Source organism: Thalassophryne amazonica, chromosome 20 (assembly GCF_902500255.1).
Source record: "Thalassophryne amazonica chromosome 20, fThaAma1.1, whole genome shotgun sequence".
In the NCBI taxonomy this organism is placed as follows: domain Eukaryota; kingdom Metazoa; phylum Chordata; class Actinopteri; order Batrachoidiformes; family Batrachoididae; genus Thalassophryne; species Thalassophryne amazonica.
In genome coordinates this window covers 47,460,162-47,478,664 of record NC_047122.1, presented here as the reverse complement: position 1 = coordinate 47,478,664, position 18,503 = coordinate 47,460,162, and the positions used below count along the sequence as shown (strand labels likewise).

At 41.1% G+C, this 18,503-nt stretch overlaps 1 protein-coding gene across 4 annotated transcripts in view; it reads right to left on the bottom strand.

Moving 5' to 3' along the window:
• The window catches only part of ubp1 (upstream binding protein 1), a 31,137-nt gene extending 15,345 nt beyond the window's left edge, over positions 1-15,792 (bottom strand). Inside the window, exons 1-11 of one of the 4 annotated variants that reach the window (XM_034161077.1) lie at positions 15,592-15,792; positions 14,887-15,248; positions 8,487-8,638; positions 7,796-7,872; positions 7,581-7,686; positions 7,392-7,498; positions 4,646-4,798; positions 4,455-4,565; positions 2,295-2,402; positions 2,049-2,155; positions 1,875-1,929 (exon numbers count right to left, since the gene is read on the bottom strand). In XM_034161077.1, coding sequence (XP_034016968.1) covers positions 1,875-1,929; positions 2,049-2,155; positions 2,295-2,402; positions 4,455-4,565; positions 4,646-4,798; positions 7,392-7,498; positions 7,581-7,686; positions 7,796-7,872; positions 8,487-8,638; positions 14,887-15,002 — 1,092 coding nt within the window. In that variant the 5' untranslated portion in view covers positions 15,003-15,248; positions 15,592-15,792. Of the gene's footprint in view, positions 1-1,874; positions 1,930-2,048; positions 2,156-2,294; positions 2,403-4,454; positions 4,566-4,645; positions 4,799-7,391; positions 7,499-7,580; positions 7,687-7,795; positions 7,873-8,486; positions 8,639-14,886; positions 15,249-15,571 lie in introns of all 4 variants that reach the window. The other 3 variants (XM_034161075.1, XM_034161074.1, XM_034161076.1) reach the window with 3 other exon arrangements.
• Between the last annotated feature and the right edge of the window lie 2,711 nt (positions 15,793-18,503).

Sequence of the window (18,503 nt, the reverse complement as noted above, 5' to 3'; positions counted from 1 at the left end):
ATTTAAAACCGATATTTGCTTGCGGTAAAAAGTATGAAAAAGGTGTCAAAATTTAGTGTAATGCACTCTTAACACAAAATTTTAAATATTTTGCTGCATATGTTTAATTGACAGAACCTTTCAACATGACCTTGACACAAAAAGCGCAAGGAGCTATAAATAACATTATTATGAAGTTGAACAAAAATAATGTCTAACAAATCAAGTTGTGCTGTGGCCAGGACTTTGCTACAAACCAGAAAGCAGCAATTCATATTTTAAAAGAGTGATATGGGCTAACAGTCAATCAGTGCCTGGAGTCAGGGGTCATTGGCTTGATATGATGGGCCCTTCACACACATTAGTGGGCAGAATAAATTAAGTAATTCAAGATTTGTAAAGTTGTGCAATCTCTGGTAAGAGACAACTTGTGACATTTTAACTTAAATGTGATGCATATTTTAGATTTCTGTTATATTTCGTGTTATAAATAGGTCATAACACTGAAAAGGTTAAAAACACATTCGTATTTGATGGACATACCATTTGCTTCAAAAATGACACACGGTAGCTTGAATCCAGTAAGGCCGGCAGGGTTTTTCTGTCATCTTGGCAGCTGCCCCCCCCCACCCCCTCAACATTTGAGTGGGATTGCATTACTTTTTTGTTTTGTTTTTTGTACACAGTTGCCTCACAGCAAGAAGGTTGTGGGATTGATTCCAACCTGTGGCCTTTCTGTGTGGAGTTTGCATGTTCTCCCTGTGTTTCCACTGGGTGCTCTGGCTTCCTCCTACATCCAAAGACATGCGGGTTAGGTGGACTGGAAATTTAAGTTGTCCAAAGGTGTGCATGCGGGTGTAAATGTGTTTGTATGTGTGGCCCTGCGGCAGACTGGTGTCCTATACAGGGTGAACCTCGCCTCACACCCTGTGACTGCTGGGACAGGCTCCAGCCCCCCGTGACCCTTAATTGGAGTAAGCAGTTGAAAATGAGTGAGTGAATGTAACCCGTTTAATAATTGCCTTATTTGAACAAGAACTGAACCTATCGTCAAACCTGCTCTTTAAAGGACAAAACCTGGATGAAAATCTTTCTGAATCAGTTTTTTACACTTTCCTGCTCCACTGAGACTGTTTGGTGAAGATGATTGTTTCTGATCATTAAGTTGCTGCACTGTGTTTAACTAGCATTTAGTGCAAATGTCCACTGTTCACACAAATGTCCACGTGATCATTTCAAAACAGTTCCAATGAAAACGAACTTTACATGTAAAAATCAGTGAAGCCCCACCGCTCACAGTCTTTGCCATTTTCTTCTCCGAGCAAACTTGGAGCTTTTTGGAAACACAAAGCCTTTAAACTATAAAATAAACCGTTAATTTCTGAATGTTAACAGCAGCTACGGACCCACGAGGAGCGCTGGATTATTTAATGAAGGATTTGGATGGCGGCTTTTTCTTTTCCCTTCAGTCAGGTGAACAGAGATGCCATTTTCAGCTGTGCTCTGCTCCGAGTTGCCATTACACAGCGCTGTGGCTTGACAGAAAGCTAAAGTCGCTGACTGGTGATCTCTTTTTAAATAATGCAAGCATGAAGGTAGAACTTTGTGACCAGTGAGTCACTATGTGCTGCGCTGCATAAATAAACTATCATATCAGTGTACTAGCCGGTATGAATGGTTGACTTGCAAAAATACTGAAAACTGACCCGGCCGACAATCGGTTGCCCCTAATACAATTAAATAATTGTATCAACACTGGGTACAACAACAACAGCAGCAGCAGGCTGTGCTGTAAAAGCATTAAGCTCTGAACTATATTTAAAAATCAAGAAGTGTATGAAATGATTCCATGCTTAGACAAGGTTAAAACTGGCTAATGTGGGCTACAGACTAACCTCCGTGTTGCCATGGCTGCCATATTCTGCCTGGTGATTTGGGGAGGATGAGCCACTGGGAAGAAAAAAATAAATAAATAAATAAATAAATTTCCTGAGCAATCAGACTATGTGGGTTCAAAGCACATCTTTTTTACTCAACATCAAGCAGACAACACAACCATGGACATATACCTGTCCGGCACTGAGGAGGTTGTGTAGCTGGATAGCGAGTTGGAGGTGAAAGAGGGAGTAGCTGCCTGATTTGTGCTAACATAGGCATTGTCTGGCCATGGGGAGCACTGACAAGAGGCAAAGACATCAAAACAATCACACTCTATCACAACAATATGTTAAGAGAATTCAAGCATGGACAGAGAATTGATTTGTGCAGATGCCATAATGCAGAGGGAGCTAGACAGAGGAAAGCAGGACGCTTACACTGCCTCTCTTGGCCAAGGAGTCACCACAATCAGCAGGCAGTGTCCTCTTGCTGGACTTTTTCAGCTCGTGGTCACCTGCATCCTCTATGATGGGCTCAAGCCTCGTCTACACAAACACACAAATAACCCAGAGAACTCAATCCACACTCAGGGGTGGGGGATCCTCTAAGCACATGGTACTTTGATAAAACCTTAAAGCTACAGGAAGAGACTGAGTCTCTGATCACTGCTTTTAAAAAAACAAAAGAGCTTACAGATTTTGGAAAATGCATGTTGAATTACATGGCTTAACATAACTGTCAACCATTTCATCATGCAAAGCTATCCAGACACCATTTTTTTTTTTTTAAATTAACCCTCTGGGGCCCGAGGGCATTTTTTAGACAGTTCACTTGCCTGGCATAAATGTTTTATTATTGCTGTTAACAGCTCTCCCTGCATCCCACAGTCATGTTTTACATCTCTTTTTTTTCAGGACAACCTGTGCTTTCATAATATATATGCTTTTGTTGTGTTTTATAAGTAATACAAGTTTACAATCAGAAATAAGAAAGGAAGAAGTAAAGCGGAAAATAATTTTCCACACATATTTATCCAAAACACACAGCAAACTATAATAAACAACAGTTTTGGCACTTTATAAAGGTAATTTGAGGTCTTGTGTGAAAGACTGTACAACAAAAAGGTTCAAACAAACACAAATGCACATTTTGAACAATATATACAAAATGGTCTATGTGTTTTTGTTTGTCTTCATCTCAAAGCAATTTCTGTCTGCTATTACACAAAGGTTACATCACAAACTTCTACTTCTACTGTGTTTTGAAGTGTTCTGTGCTACTCCTAAAGCAGCTTTCATTCACACTTTGGCTCCTTACAGTCTGAGGAGCGGTCCTCCCCCTTGCTCCATTGATATGGTAAACAAGTGCTTTACGCCGAGAAAGCAACAGAGTTATCCAGTAACATTCACATGGAAACTAGTGGAGCAATCCTGATAGTTATACACTTTTGTTTGAGCAAGTGAGACTGTCATCAGACGCTCTCCATCTGCTTACCCTGATCACTGTGCGTAATGGCGCAGGGCGCATGGAGCCCAATAGTTATGTATTCATTGGAGCACCCAGGGGGCTATTCAAACGGGCCAACTAGTAACATATGACTCCTGAAAATGATCTTTGGCTTTTCACATGAGGTAAATCTGCCCTACAATTGGATTTTGGAAAACCATGTGACGGTGAACCAATTCCGACTGGACACTCACATTGCGCACGTCATCACACAGCTTCTATGAGGAGTACAAAGATGGCCAATGGCTGGCTCGAATGTCCCCGGAGTTAACTTTTCAGCAAAAAAAAAAAAAAAAAAAAAAAAAAAAAAAAAAAAAAGAGTAAGTTTCTATCTCCTATCATTAAAAAGTTATTTATAATTTAGTAAAGCTTGGTCTTAGCCGTCGTATACGACAGCGTCGGCCCCAGAGGGTTAAGGGATTCATTGGATTCAATTCATGCAAATGTTGTTGTCCATTCGGCTGCTCCCATTTTTTGTGTTCGGGGTCACCACAGCGGATACCAGATCCGCATTGATATTTGGCACAAGTTTTACGCCGGATGCCCTTCCTGACGCAACTCCAGTGTTACCTGGAGAAACACACATCCGCTGGTGTTCCAAAGAGGTCTCCCATCCAAGTACTAACCAGGTCCCGCACTGTTTAGCTTCTGAGATCTGACGGGATCAGGCTTACACAGAGCAGATCGAGTTTCAATTCATGCAAATACTGTATAAAAAATATTTATAAATGCAAAAACCCTAAGGTTTCTTTACATAAGAAACCCAAAACAACAAGCATTCTTTTATCTTATTCTTGCAATTTCTGTCAATGTTGTACTGCAGATTATTTAAGGAAAAAAGTTTTCAATGCATTACATGCCTGATGGACATTATACTGTATCTGACAATTTCTCTCTCAAAAAAGTAGCATAACAACACTGATGAATGTGAAGATACCATTTTGTAAAAGGGTTGAAATCAATGCAACCACTGAACTTAACGTATACTGTGCAGTAGGGCCTTATTAAGTAGTTGACTCTGCACAAGCCCCGGTATTGTTTATTGTAGCTCTATGGAGCTATTAGCAATTTGCCTACCACTGCATACTGACCTCTGAAAGGATGGTGGTATCATAAGAGGGCTGATATTTTTCTTTCTCTTGAGGGGTGCGTTTTTCCATCTTCTCTCTGTCTGTCTTTTGCTTACGGTCTGCCCCTTTTGGCTAACAAACAGAGCGAGATCAGATTCAATGGCACACATATAGTAAGAAAACATTCATTTAATGATAAAATAGCAGTGTACCTTAAAAACTTTGATTTGGCAGGAGGCTGAGTGGAGGTGCTCTGTGTACTCCCCACTGTCTCCTTGGGAGAAGGTGTCAATTTGGATCCTGAAGGAAACACCTTTCTCTCCCCCGTGTTTCCTGGGAGTGAACTCTGTGCTGATACAGTGTACCTGCACACAGGGAGAATGCATTTTATTCAGTGGTGGGCACAGATCACCAAAATATTAACTTCGATAACAGATAATGAGATAACTGAAAAGTTATCTTTGATAAAGACAAAACAATAAACCGCCCAAAAATGAATCGGAAGTTACAGATAACCGATAAATTCCAATATTGTCTCTGGTACATTTGTAACTACTAATAAACTGAATTTGAGTTTTAATGCCACAATAGCGTCTAGTAATATTAAAAGTGACAACAGACCCAAACAATGAGGCCACACTCTTGTCTTTGAACATTCTGCCCCTGCTGGAAGCTCTTGTTTACTACACAGCTTCCAGCACAGAGGCACCCTGAGTGCAGCCATAAAGCCCAGCTCTCTATCAATCACAATGCTCCGGTCAGGTGGAGGTCTTGGAAAATAAAGTCATGCTGACTTTTGGTTTTGATTCATAAATAACATTAATACCGATAGAATAACTCCATTAATGTCAATTCTGTCATTTGTACAAAGTTAAAATATAACATATATCTTTTAATGTTGAATAATGCACTAATTCTGAGGTTTTGTAACAAACACAGACAGATCACAAAGGATTCTGGGTAAAAGTGCCTCTGTTAAACACTGATTGGTTCAGTCATTCATTATGTAAACCAACACGTTAATGTGTCGTGTGTTGGTGTTTACAGATAAATGTGCTTTTGTAAAATATTCCATTTTATATTTGTAAAAACAGGCATTTTTATGGAGCCCTGGAAGTGTGCATGTGGGGAGAATGTGCGCTCATTTTATTAGTGCCGTGCGCACGTGTGATGATGTTGTAAAACGTTCACTCAATATTGTCTTGACACATAAATGTTGGCTTTACACTGTGCGAGTTTTGGCCCTTTTTCAGATGATTTTTCATTCGTGCAAGAATTTTTTGGACCGAGTTTCAGGTTAATCGCGCATCCTGCATCGTGTAGTGTATATGGAGTAACAAGCTGCGTTTAACATCTCATGACCACCCCCTGATCGCCGATCATATGGTCGAATGAAAATCAAACCTGTTTGATATTATTCTGGTCGGCCATTGTGAGGTTATCCTGCTGCTGAAGAGCAACAAGCATCCAACCGCTCACACTGAGCTCGCAGAGCTGTCCTGTAATGTTATTTTTTTTGTTGTTTTGTTTTTAAACTTAATTTGTAAAAAAAAAAAAAAAAAAAAAGCCATTTGCAAAGCCAAAAAGTTGACTTGACAACCATCTGATATAACCCGGGGTCAAAATAAATAGAACACTGCCATCTACTGGTGCCCAGACGCTTAGTACTTGGGGTGAATACTGCCATGAACACTACTGGCCAGTAGGGGCCTGAAAAACTTGCCGAAACAAAATCCCAGATAATCCATGTCTGATATATTTAAGATGCGTGGAATTTAACAAATGCAAATACAATAACGTCTATAAACCCAGAGAATATATTCACGAGAGTTTTAGGCACTAGAGTTTAATGCTGCTGTCCGTGGAGCCTGAAAAGGGCGTCTGAAATGCATTTGTCCTGTCGTGAACATACTGAGATTAGGCTATCCTACCCATAATGCACTGCTGGGCACAGCATGTGCTCACTAAAACCTTAAAATTAGCACATTACTTTAAAACTAAAACATATATCTGATATTTTCACTTTATAAAACGTCAGACATGACAGTAATTTTAAATAACTTGTCCAAAATTAGTTTGGTTAAAATTTGAACCATAAGTTAAAAATGTATGCCTCTGGATGACTTGGGTGATATTGCCAGCATATCAGTATGGTGTTAAAGGAAATGATTTTTTTTTTTTTTTTTTTGTGAGACCGGTTCTCTTTTGCCTGCAGAGGATGGAGTGGTTTCTTCTGGAAGCAGCTCTCTTCTGTTTGCAGAGGTAGAACTATGCATCTGTTAGAAAACTTAACAGGTCTCAACTGATTTTAAATTTTAAAAGTGTTTGTCACTGTTCATCTTTGTTTACTATGTTATCGGTCTAAACGTTATCGGACAAAAATGTATCGGAAGATAATTAGTCCGATAATGGTTTTTAAAGTTATCTAAAAAGATAATCCGATAATGAAAACATTATCTTCGATAATTATCTGTTATCGGATTATCGGAACAGTGCCCACCACTGATTTTATTATGCTGAAAAGCTACATTCCACATTCAATGTAAAATTTCAAATAAAAACACCACTCTTATCTGCTCAACAGATTCATTTGCAGAGTATTTCCTTGTTATATGTTGTTATATGTCAGTCACAAGATGAAGTTGTTTATTTATTTACTTGAGTTATTGCATTAAACTGAAAGGGACAGACTGACTAATTTATCTATGCATTGATTTAGTCACACTGCATTTTAGAGGCTGCTACTACTACTCCTGTATGCCGAAGGGTCCAAGAGCAAATCGCACAAGCCCAAATTCCTCCCACTGTCCAGTTGCCGGATAATTGTCATGTTCAATGAACCACAGTTTCATATCAATCAATCGATCGATCGATCACATATATCATTTAGTTAGTTTACAAAAGAAATCAACAATTACAGCCTGAGTTCAATTTTGCAACTGTGTGTGAATGTGTTACCTGCACAAAAACAGAGGCTCTTTTGTTCAAGTCCCAGAGGAACTCCGCAGCATTAAGCTGGGAGGGGTGAGTCTTAGGCTCCACAATACCCACTGACATGGGGATATCTGTTCCACAAAAAAAAAAACAGCTTTGAAAATAAAGTCACACAGACAAATTTTAAACAAATCTTTGTTTATGCATCATTACCAATGTCAAGGAGACGGTCGCCAGGACGATTCCACTTCCAACCCTCCAGTTGCTGATGCTCTGTGTACTGCAATCGGCGGTCATGGAAAACCACTCGCACTATGCTCTACAAAGTGTGCACATACACCAAGACACTCTCACACATTTCTGGTATCAAATCCAGTTGACAAAGCTTTCCTGTCCCATAATACTTCGGCTGATGACGATCTTCTCACCTTCACCATCTTGTTATTCAGCTCTGGTAACTCTCCAGGCTTCCTGTTGTCCAACATACGCACCTCGTAAGACTGGCCTGAGTGAAAGGAGCACAGAAAATGTAAAATCGCAACTAGAGGAGTACTAATTACAGCATTGGCCTTCAACTCTGAAATGTATTTGTAGCTATAGCACCATCGCCTGGTGATTAGATCAAATGACAAATGCACCAAGTAGAACCAGTCATACAGATTTGACTGTTCTCCCTATAAAGTGTCTGGCAAAGATAATAGACAAAAAGGAAGTGGTGAATGAAAACATAAACCACAAAAGCCCAGTTGAGTACATGTGTTTATTACAACTACAGCAACCACTTGTGTTCAGCTCATCATATGAAAAATATCCCATTAAGTCAACAATGTAAATATGTCCCAGAGATTTTAATTATTTATTTTTGTAAATGCAAATGTTGGCACTAAATGTTGGCATCCAGTAACAAATCTCTCCCCAACAAATCTTCACTGGCTAGGAAATAATTCAACATGTCACATTGACACCAATATTATGACAATATATTCTACTGTAACAGCTCTGACATGGTATTTTACCCCCTCCAAACACCCATTGGCTTAGGAACTTTCTATTACTTTGAACATCATGTTTTAAACTAAAGTTAAGATGAACTACAACCTAGAGTAGTGATTCTCTCACCTTGGTTTAGGTATGTGAGCGTCTCATCATGCAGTTTGACTGCAGGCGATGTGGCAGCACACAGCACATACTGGAATGGGGGGTTTTTGGTCTCATTTTCAGGGGGAAGGCTGGAGTCCTCTTGTTTAAAAATGGGTAGAGCCAGCACATCACTGCACAGAAGAAATGAAGATGATGAGGATATTAAAAAAATGTAGACATCAATAAAAGATACCGCGCATAGTTTTCCTGTTGAACCATTTGCAAAACAGATTAAATGATGAATTTTCTTTACCTTTGATTCTTGCATATTTAATAATGTGGCTTCTCTCTAAGGTTTATACAAAGTTCTGGGGAAAATATACAGTGCATCTGCAGAGTATTCACAGTGCTTCACTTTTTCCACATTTTGCCTTATTCCAAGATGTATGAAATTCACTTTCTCCCCCCCTCAAAATTCTACACACAATACCCCACAATGACAATGTGAAAAACTTTTTTTTATACAGTGGTTTGCAAAAGTATTCAGCCCCATTGTATTTCATGAATTTTAATTTGTTTATGACATTTCAAATACAAAAAGTAAATCAGGCTTCTCAATATAAAAATTTCTAAAATGATCTTCCTTAGACTTGAACTGAAAGTAAATCTCTACAACTTGACATAAATTAATTAAAAATATAAAAGCCAAGATGAGGGACTGCATAAGTAATCAGCCCTTTTGGTATAACACCTGTAAATCAGTTTGCCAGTTTTCTTCAGACAAGTCAGGGGATGGATACATGAACATTTCCAAGTCACTAAATATGTCTTGAACTTTATTTAAAATTAGTTATGAAGAAATACAAAACAGTATGGCACTGTATGGTAAATCTGTGTGGAGTAGACGGTTCTCAAAAACTGAGTGACTGTGCAAGAAGGAGAAGGGTGAGGAAAGCCACCAAGACACCCAGACAACCCAGAAAAAGTTACAAACTTCTGTGGCTGTGATTGGAGGAATTGTGCACAGTGCATGTTTTGCATTTTGTATCCCGTTACACAGCTTCATGATGAAGTGATATAGAGGAGGGTTTTATTAAAGAGAAGACCTGAAAGTTCAGCTACAATTTGGCAGAAGGACGTACATCTGAGATGCAAGCCTAGATTTAATGTTTTGGTGGGGGGGGGGGGGGGGGGGGGGGGGGGGGGGATGTATGTACATGTGACTTCTTAGTTTTTTTAAATTTTAATAAACTTGCAAAATAAATAAATAAATAAATCGGGTTGTAATTGAGGGGTGTTGTAAAATGTTGAAGGGGGAAAAATTGAATTTACTCCATTTTGGAATAAGGCTGTAACCTTGTCTAAAAAGTGAAGTGCTGTGAATTCTTTCTGGATGCACTACAAATATACACGTGCATGCACACATCATCAGCATCATCATGTGGAATCCATTCTTACATAGTCATGTTGATCTTGAAAGCAACCCTCTCCTCCCCAACACTGCAGGTATCCACCTTGCACATAAAGATCATGGCTTGATAGTTTGTTTACCATGCAAAATCAGGAGATCACAACAAACTTTTGTGTGTCATTGAAAAAATGGTTTGTGACTCATGCAAACTCAGACAATATGCAACTTTACAGGTTACAGATACACCTACATGAACTGACTTAATGACAAAGTATCCAATTCAATCAAACAGCAAACTAATGCAGACGTAAGGCTGCATGGAATAAATTAATAAAAAACACCCAGAGATAGCCAAAGGTGTTGACACATGCCATCTCTCACACTGGCACCCACTTCAGACATCTAACATGTCCTCAACTCACCCCAACAACCCTGCAAGTGTCAACGAGTCTACAACAAAACTGATGCTACAATGTGTGTGGAGCTCTCTGTAACTTTGCAGAAAAGGTGCCTTAATCATGTAAAGAAATATCCATCGGAACATTAGCTACAGCGGTTCCTTTCAAATAGTGATTTTGCTCTCAACACGAGGCCCACTAAAAACAGAATTTTCTTCAACTTAGTGTTGCATCTTGTATTAAACCACTTTTCATATCTTCTCTCCCAAAGTGGCTGCCCACCTGGTGCCAACTGCAGGACCACGGCCTTGTTTAGCTCTGTTGCCCAGGAAATCTACATCTGCTTCATGAAACCTGAGGAGCTGGTTCCACTGAAACACAGCAAGACATTCCGTTCCTACCAGCTGCTGACTCAAAACATGCCCTTGCCATAGCCCCACATAGCAGTACCCTAAACCCACTGACACCGTACACTTTTCATAAACATACAACCCATCACCTGAGTATTGTAACCTTGCTTTCACACACAAGAAAGCCCATTTGCCTTAGCAACACTAAGCTAAATTACACCAAACACAGATGACTATAGTAGCTGCTGATAGCACATGTGGATTTATGCCTAGTTCACAGAGAGAGAGAGACAGAGAGAGAGAGAGAGAGCACAAACATTTATTATGAGGCTACTGCATTTCCAGCGATTTGCATACAGTGATAAACTGCACATGTAGGAACTATTTACACCTTTGCGGGCCCAAAAAAATCTCAACCATGTTTTTGTTTTCTCATTGATAATTACTCTGATGGAACATATAATATGGGGAACTTGTTAGAGAGACATAACATTTGGAAGATAATCTGACTGCTAAACTTATAGTCATGCATCAGACAAATGAACATCAAGCTCATTAATCACTGCCAATAATAAAACTTATTTCAAGCATGCACAGAATTTAACCACAGCCCAACAAAACAAATGAACAAATAAATAAAAAGCCAACTTAATTAAGTCTTTCACATTGGTTACTACTTAATGCTACCCTAAGTGAACTCCATAAGCAACACATTGAGATCCATAAGGTGAATGTCAATAATGCTAATGGCACTGGGCTAACAAATGCTAACCATCTTACCAGGACTGGTCAGACTGTCAGCCCCTGAGAGGTGAGTCTGCCAGCGAGAGGTCAGCCAACACCAGTGCTTTAGGACATCGAGTCAACCACTCACCGGCTCCCACTGCACTCGATTCCTCACTCCAGCAGCCAACGAAAAGAAAGCCTTAAACTTGACCACCTCACTAGTTTAGGGCTTGAATGTTTCATTCAATATACCTTGGAAGTGTGAAAATGAGACCTGAAATTACATAATTTTCAGCCTCTATGCATCTGATGCACTAGGTCAGGGGAGGAATGGCTGCCTGCACGTTTGCTATTTTACAAACAGGTTGGAAATGTCAACAGGTTTACAGTCAGGGTTGAGAAACCTCTGCAAGTAGGAAATCAGACTTTTGACATTGGGATTTCCAGTTTCCACTGAATCACTCTCAAAGACCCCAAAGGGTAGAGATGTGCCATATTTGATCATCCCAAATGCAAGGGCAGAATTTCTACCCATAATAACAACAACTCACCCATGCCATTATATTAACACTCTGGAGTCGAATGACACGCCCTCATGTCAAAAGTCACATGACCTAATTAAGCGGACATAGCACACAACCTGCTCCATTCTGAGTGTTGAGCATGGAGACTTCAACCTCCACACCACTTTTTAAATTTTGTTAACAGGCCAACTATAACTTGAATTATGATTAATAATTTACTCAAGTTTTTTGTGGGGATAATATTCTCATATTCACTGCGCGTCTTGCAGACAGCTGCAACAAAACAACTCATTTCCTACTCTTTCAGCTGGAGGAGTGAGAGGGTTGGGAAGAAATAAGACTCCCTCAACTGCAGCAGGAGAAAGCAGTGTTACCATTGGTGGAAAACTCAGAAGCTAACCAATCCCAATCCCCATGGGTTTGATGACAACACAGACCCTACGTGAGTGGGTGTGTGTGTGCGCGCGTTTTGCAAACAGGACTTTTCTTCCGCATCTGTCTGCGACAGTCAAAAAAAAAAAAATCTGTTTTGAAAGTTGGGTGTTATTTGCTGTGCTTGGAGTGTGTTTTAGTGTGTGTGATTTATTTATTTTTTTTAGTTAGTGCATCAAAATAAGCAGGTGTCTGGAACAGCGTGTCAAGTCTCTCTCTTTTTGAACTGAATGAAGATGATCAAAGCGCAGAGTGCATCATCACAGCCTGAACCAGAGCGTGATCAATGTGATGGTGAAGTGGACTTTATTTTTCTGGTCTGGATGCACCAGAGCGGGTGGATTCACTGATCTGTATGCACAGATTTGCAGTGGATCGGACCACGCACTTTTTTCCCCATCTTCTCCAGGACTCATGCGCTTCCACTCTAACGCTGAGTCCCGGAGCAGCAGGGTGGAGACACACACTGCTCTAGCAGTGAGCAGGCTCTCGGTGTGGAGAACACAGGAGTTCAGGCAGAGATCCCCCCCAAAGTCCAAAACACCTTTTTCTATTTTTTTTTTTTTTTTTTTTTTGGGGTGGGGGGGGGGGGGGTGGGAGAGAAACACTAACAGCCAGGGCAGTCTGTACCAATACCAATAAAAATGCTCCAAAAACAAGGAAAAATACACACGGATATCGAGGTGGAATATCTGTACAAATTCTTTGAGCTTCTGACGTGCACCGAGCAGGAATTGTTTTTCTGGGTGGCACAAATATAATGTATGTGGCATTTTATTGCATGTAACTAGCCACAAAAAACACCCAAAGCATTTCCTGCATTTTAATGTGAGTTGTTGTATGGAACTTTATTTATACTACATTTTTACATACAGTTTTGAAGTTTACAATTTATAATTACATTCTAAGTTATGAAAATGGTGTGTTAAAAATATTTCTGGTTTTCACAGTAGAAAAACCAACTTTTTTCTTATTCGAATTTTATGTTTTGGGGTGAATGTTGGGTCAATGTTTTAATGCAATATGTCAGAATGAAAGAAAAACTGTAAAGTCACACTGGTGAGGTTGTGCTGAAAAAAATGACACCAAACAAGGCCAGGTAAACAGGTTTTGAAGGTAAAACCAAACGTAGTCAAAAACGCCCAAAAATAGCCAAGACTCCAGAGGGTTAATGATAGTTTATGACATGTTTATATATGTGCCATGTGTGGCAGAAGGTGGAATCATGTGTAGGTTCAGAGTATCAGACAAATTTATTCACAAATTAAGCAAAAACCCAGACCAGTATGATGTAAGCCAGAAGTTGTGCGAGGTGAAACCATCATCAAGTAAACAAACTCCTGCAACTCAGAACAGAATTATCAGCATGTTTTTCAGTTGAATGCCTCATAGGACAAGTAAATGCTGGGATGAACTGACACTGGCATTTTTCTTAGAATTTTAACTTGTGAATAAAATTGACACCGTTTTTGTTTGCAAGGCTGTCAATACAGCAAGCTGTTGTGACTTGTGGCCTAAAAGAGCAACAAATGGTACATATTTACATTTTTAGCAACACTGTTACAGTTACAGCAGCCGTAATTCGAAATTTTAGGCCTTTCGGGCCTGTGACATCTCACCTTTTCGGCTGCAATCACCGAAACAGTCGCGAAAAGTGTAGTTTTTTCCGGTTCCGAGTGGAGACGGGAAGACAAGGCAAATGGGAAAGGTTGTGCCGGTAAGTTTTAGCGACATTTAATGTGAATAATGATACTGTATGGTGTCAGATCGGTGACAAAAGGAGTCTTGCATAAAACATGCATTCAGGCGTATAATGTTATTTCACACCCATAGATATTAACTGCACGTGCGTAAATTATTGCAGTTAATATCTACGTGTGTGAAATATAATACACCCGAACGCATGTTTTAAACTAGACTTGTTTTGGCACCAATCTAACACCATAATACTGAGGCTGTCCCCGGAAGTACGTCTTATGCTCTTTCATTTAACCCCTTTATCGCCCACCCTCAAACGAGACTACGGTTCCCTATTGTTATGACAGCTACCATAACGGATGTTCTGTGACTCAGTGTGGGTTGCTAGCTGCTCGTTAGTATAGTTGTAAGTATCCCCGCCTGTCATGTGGGAGACAGGGGTTTGATTCTCCGATGGAAGACTTTTTTTTTTTTTATTCCCTTCATATCAACCACCATTTCTTGTTTCAGTTATTCTTTGGGTTTAATTATCATTATTTTGGTTAAGGCATCATGTCACCACCGTAATATTAACCTACCAACACGCAGTTATGGTTACCATAACAACAGCCACGGTTTATTCTATATCACCCATTCTTACTAAAGATATAAACTGACACAGCCCTTCATTTGTCCCTCAGAGTATAGTGTATGCATTTCCTCTGTAATTGTGATTGATACAGAAATTAATCTTTGCCTCTGTTTGAGCATGGCACCCTGCAGTGACTGCAACTCACCAAATTCCAAAACAAATAGCCATCTCAAACAGTACAAAAGAAAAAAAAAAGCTATGATCATAAGACTTCTAAGTAGCGTATTTTGTACCCACTGCTCGGCTGCTAAGATGATGATGGCTCTAACCTCATGCTGTAGGCTCCAGCACCCAGCTCTTGCCCAATGCCGGACAGGCTGGCGTCGAAATCGTGCACCAGCCCGGACTCAATGGTGGCATCGTCCATCTTTAGCACCCAGGCCATCGGCCCCAGCTCCTTGTCCTCAGCTTCTACTCGAAGGGCCGCCAGCTTGCTTCAGGTACGAGAGGTGGGGTAGCGAGGAAGTAGCTTCTGTGACACGGCGAGAGGAAAGTTACGCTGCTAGCCCGTTAGCTGCTCCAGCACATTGGTCGCTTGCCAGAGACTGGGTGTAGCGTTGATGCCATAGCTCAACTCTGGACAACTTTTGGCTCACTTGCAACAAAAGAACCGAGCTGCACAGCAGGCAAACTAACAGAAAGATAAGAAATTATGCTCAATTTAGGATCCACCACTCTGGCAGAAAAGGCTTAGTCGTGACTGGGAAACACGACCTAAACATGGCTAACAGGTAGCTAGCTTCAAAAAAGACACCTTTAGCACACTAGCGTGAGTTCGGCGCCCCCCTTGTTGGCTCAGACACACAATACTCAAACGATAGCTCAGCAAAATACAAGAAAAAGGAAAATATTTTTAAAGCACTGAAACAAGAAAGCGTCCACCGCACAGCTAACCACCGCACAGCTGTTGCTACTCAGTTAGCTGTGCGGCTAACTAGCAATAACTTCACTTGCTTTGTGTGGTGTTCAGTAACCTAGGAGCAGCTCCCCTCCGGCGCTCCCTGTGCCTCCCCAAGCCGCTCTTGTCTTTTCATCGCGGTGCCGAATTACCGCGAAGACTTCCTGTCTTTAAGACGCAGTTCTTCAACCATCCAGAGAGCAGCGGTTGACATAGAACCAGGCATCAACATGGCTCCCACTGCATACTGACTGTCCGTCTGAAAGCCGCAGGGCTGCCAGCCTCAGGAGGACTGCCAAGTGGGACGATCAGCCAATCAGCTAAAGCCTCTCGTGCCCACCGCAGACCGACTACCCAATCAGCGGCCTCCGTGCTGTATCTGCGTTCCGCTTCCCTGAAATCTACAAAGTGTCAACAAAAACAACACATGAAGCTTATTCTCAAATTATCACGACTTTATGCTTCACAAGAAGGCTTCGTGCTGAACTATTGCTTCTTTAGCAAAATTTGGTGATATAACGGCATTATAAAAAATATGGACAAATGAGCTTTACTGCATTTTATAACTAAATTTATTTCACAAATGCACATCATTGGTGTTAAAATACTTGAGTTATTCTCTATTGCGGTCATCCAGTGAGACAAATACTTGAATTGTGACGTGTAAGTTTACATATATTTTTTACATATAGTGGCATCATATTGGCAGCCTGTGACATCTCACTGCACTCCTTTGGCAGCCTGTGATACCTCAGAGGTACTGCTGCAGCAGCCTGTGACATCAGTGCACTACTGTGGCCACTTGTGACACCTTAGTGGCACTGCTGTGGTAGCCTGTGACACTTCAAAGGCACTTCTGTGGAGACTTGATACCTCAGTGGCACTCCTGTGACACCTCAGTGGCAGTCTGACACCTCAGTGACACTTCAGTGGCAGTCTGACACCTCAGTGACACTTCAGTGGCAGTCTGACACCTCAGTGGCACTCTTGTGACACTTCAGTGGCAGTCCTGAGACACCTCAGTGGCACTCCTGAGACACCTCAGTGGCACTTCAGTGGCAGTCTGATACCTCACTGGTACTCTTGTGACACTTCAGTGGCAGTCTGACACCTCAGTGACACTTCAGTGGCAGTGTGACACCTCAGTGACACTTCAGTGGCAGTGTGACACCTCAGTAGCACTCTTGTGACACTTCAGTGGCAGTCTGACACCTCAGTGGCACTCCTGTGACACCTCAGTGGCAGTCTGACACCTCAGTGGCACTCCTGTGACACCTCAGTGGCACTTCAGTGGCAGTCTGATACCTCACTGGCACTCTTGTGACACTTCAGTGGCAGTCTGACACCTCAGTGACACTTCAGTGGCAGTCTGATACCTCACTGGCACTCTTGTGACACTTCAGTGGCAGTCTGACACCTCAGTGACACTTCAGTGGCAGTCTGATACCTCAGTAGCACTCTTGTGACACTTCAGTGGCAGTCTGACACCTCAGTGGCACTCCTGTGACACTTCAGTGGCAGTCTGACACCTCAGTGGCACTCCTGTGACACCTCAGTGGCAGTCTGATACCTCAGTGGCACTCCTGTGACACTTCAGTGACACTTGAGTGGCAGTCTGATATCTTAGTGGCACTCTTGTGACACTTCAGTGCCAGTCTGACACCTCAGTGGCAGTCTGACAGCTCAGTGGCACTCCTGTGACACTTCACTGGCAGTCTGACACCTCAGTGGTAACAAAGTCACTACTGTCCTACTCAGTGAAAACACCGTGGAACTTGTTAAATTGATTTAATCAAATAGCTTACATCAGGAAATTTATGTTTGCTCAATCAATGGTTATGCAATTATGTTGACATAACATTTTTTGTTACAATCAAAGTATTTTTATGCCAATGAAGTGCCAAGGAGTGTCCCCGAGATGCCACAGCCTGCCATTGCCTCAACATGGATCCTAGCGTCCCTCATTGATTTGCTATTGATGAATAGAGCTATGGATGAATTTGTATTGGTTGCAAGCATAATTAGTCCTACTGATCTGAATCATAACCTATATCACCATCAAAAACTGGACACAGGTAAATATTTACCTGCACTTATAAACTGCAAACGGTGTGGTGGATGTGGCTACGTACAGTAAAAATGCTTCTTCCTAGATGTGACTTGCACGTAGTTCTGACAGAAAGGATTCTGAGAGTCACCATATTTTCAGCCCATCTTCAGAAACTGGGTAGAATGGAACATCAGAGGTCCTTACTGTGAGATAAGAGTGCAAACCTCTGTTCCACCATGCTCATTAGTTCTGCAGATTTTCATCAGCCCCAGAAAGATGAGCAACATCTTTATCAGTAATGCAGTGAGGGAAGTAGAAGTCATCTTCAACAAGTAGGATATTTTGCAACCATTTCGTTGTTGGTAAGCTGTTATTATTTTCTCGAAGAGCATCAGATACGTTAGACAAAACTGGAAAGGGGACAACTGTTGTTGCTACACCTCAGCAGCGTCTGCAGGATTCTATGTATTATGTGTGCCCGCCCACAGGATGGAGAGACAAAAAGCAAAAGAACTTCATATATGATAATTTGTTTTCTTTTCTACAGTATTTGCTCGAGTTGATGAGTTGGTCAATCTGACGCTGCTTTTTTAAATATCTGCCTGTTAAAGGAGAACAAAGTTTGGTCAGTTTTTTCTGTTTAATCTGTTTTTTTTTTGGTTTTTTTTGGTCACATTCTTCTCTACAGAGCTCCCCCTACAGCTCGGGAGTACATATGTCACAAAACTGTTGTAAAAAAACTGATTGCCAGCCCACCCCTGCTCTGCCATGTGCATGTTTTTACGCAGGCCGTAGAACCGTGTCAAGAAACTGACAATCCACAGAAATACACAGAGAACAGAGTTTAGCTCAGGCGATCTCTCTCTGCTCCTTTTTCTTTCTCTCCACCTGTCTCTGCCCTGTTTCTCTATCTCTCCACATACACTCAACAAAAATAT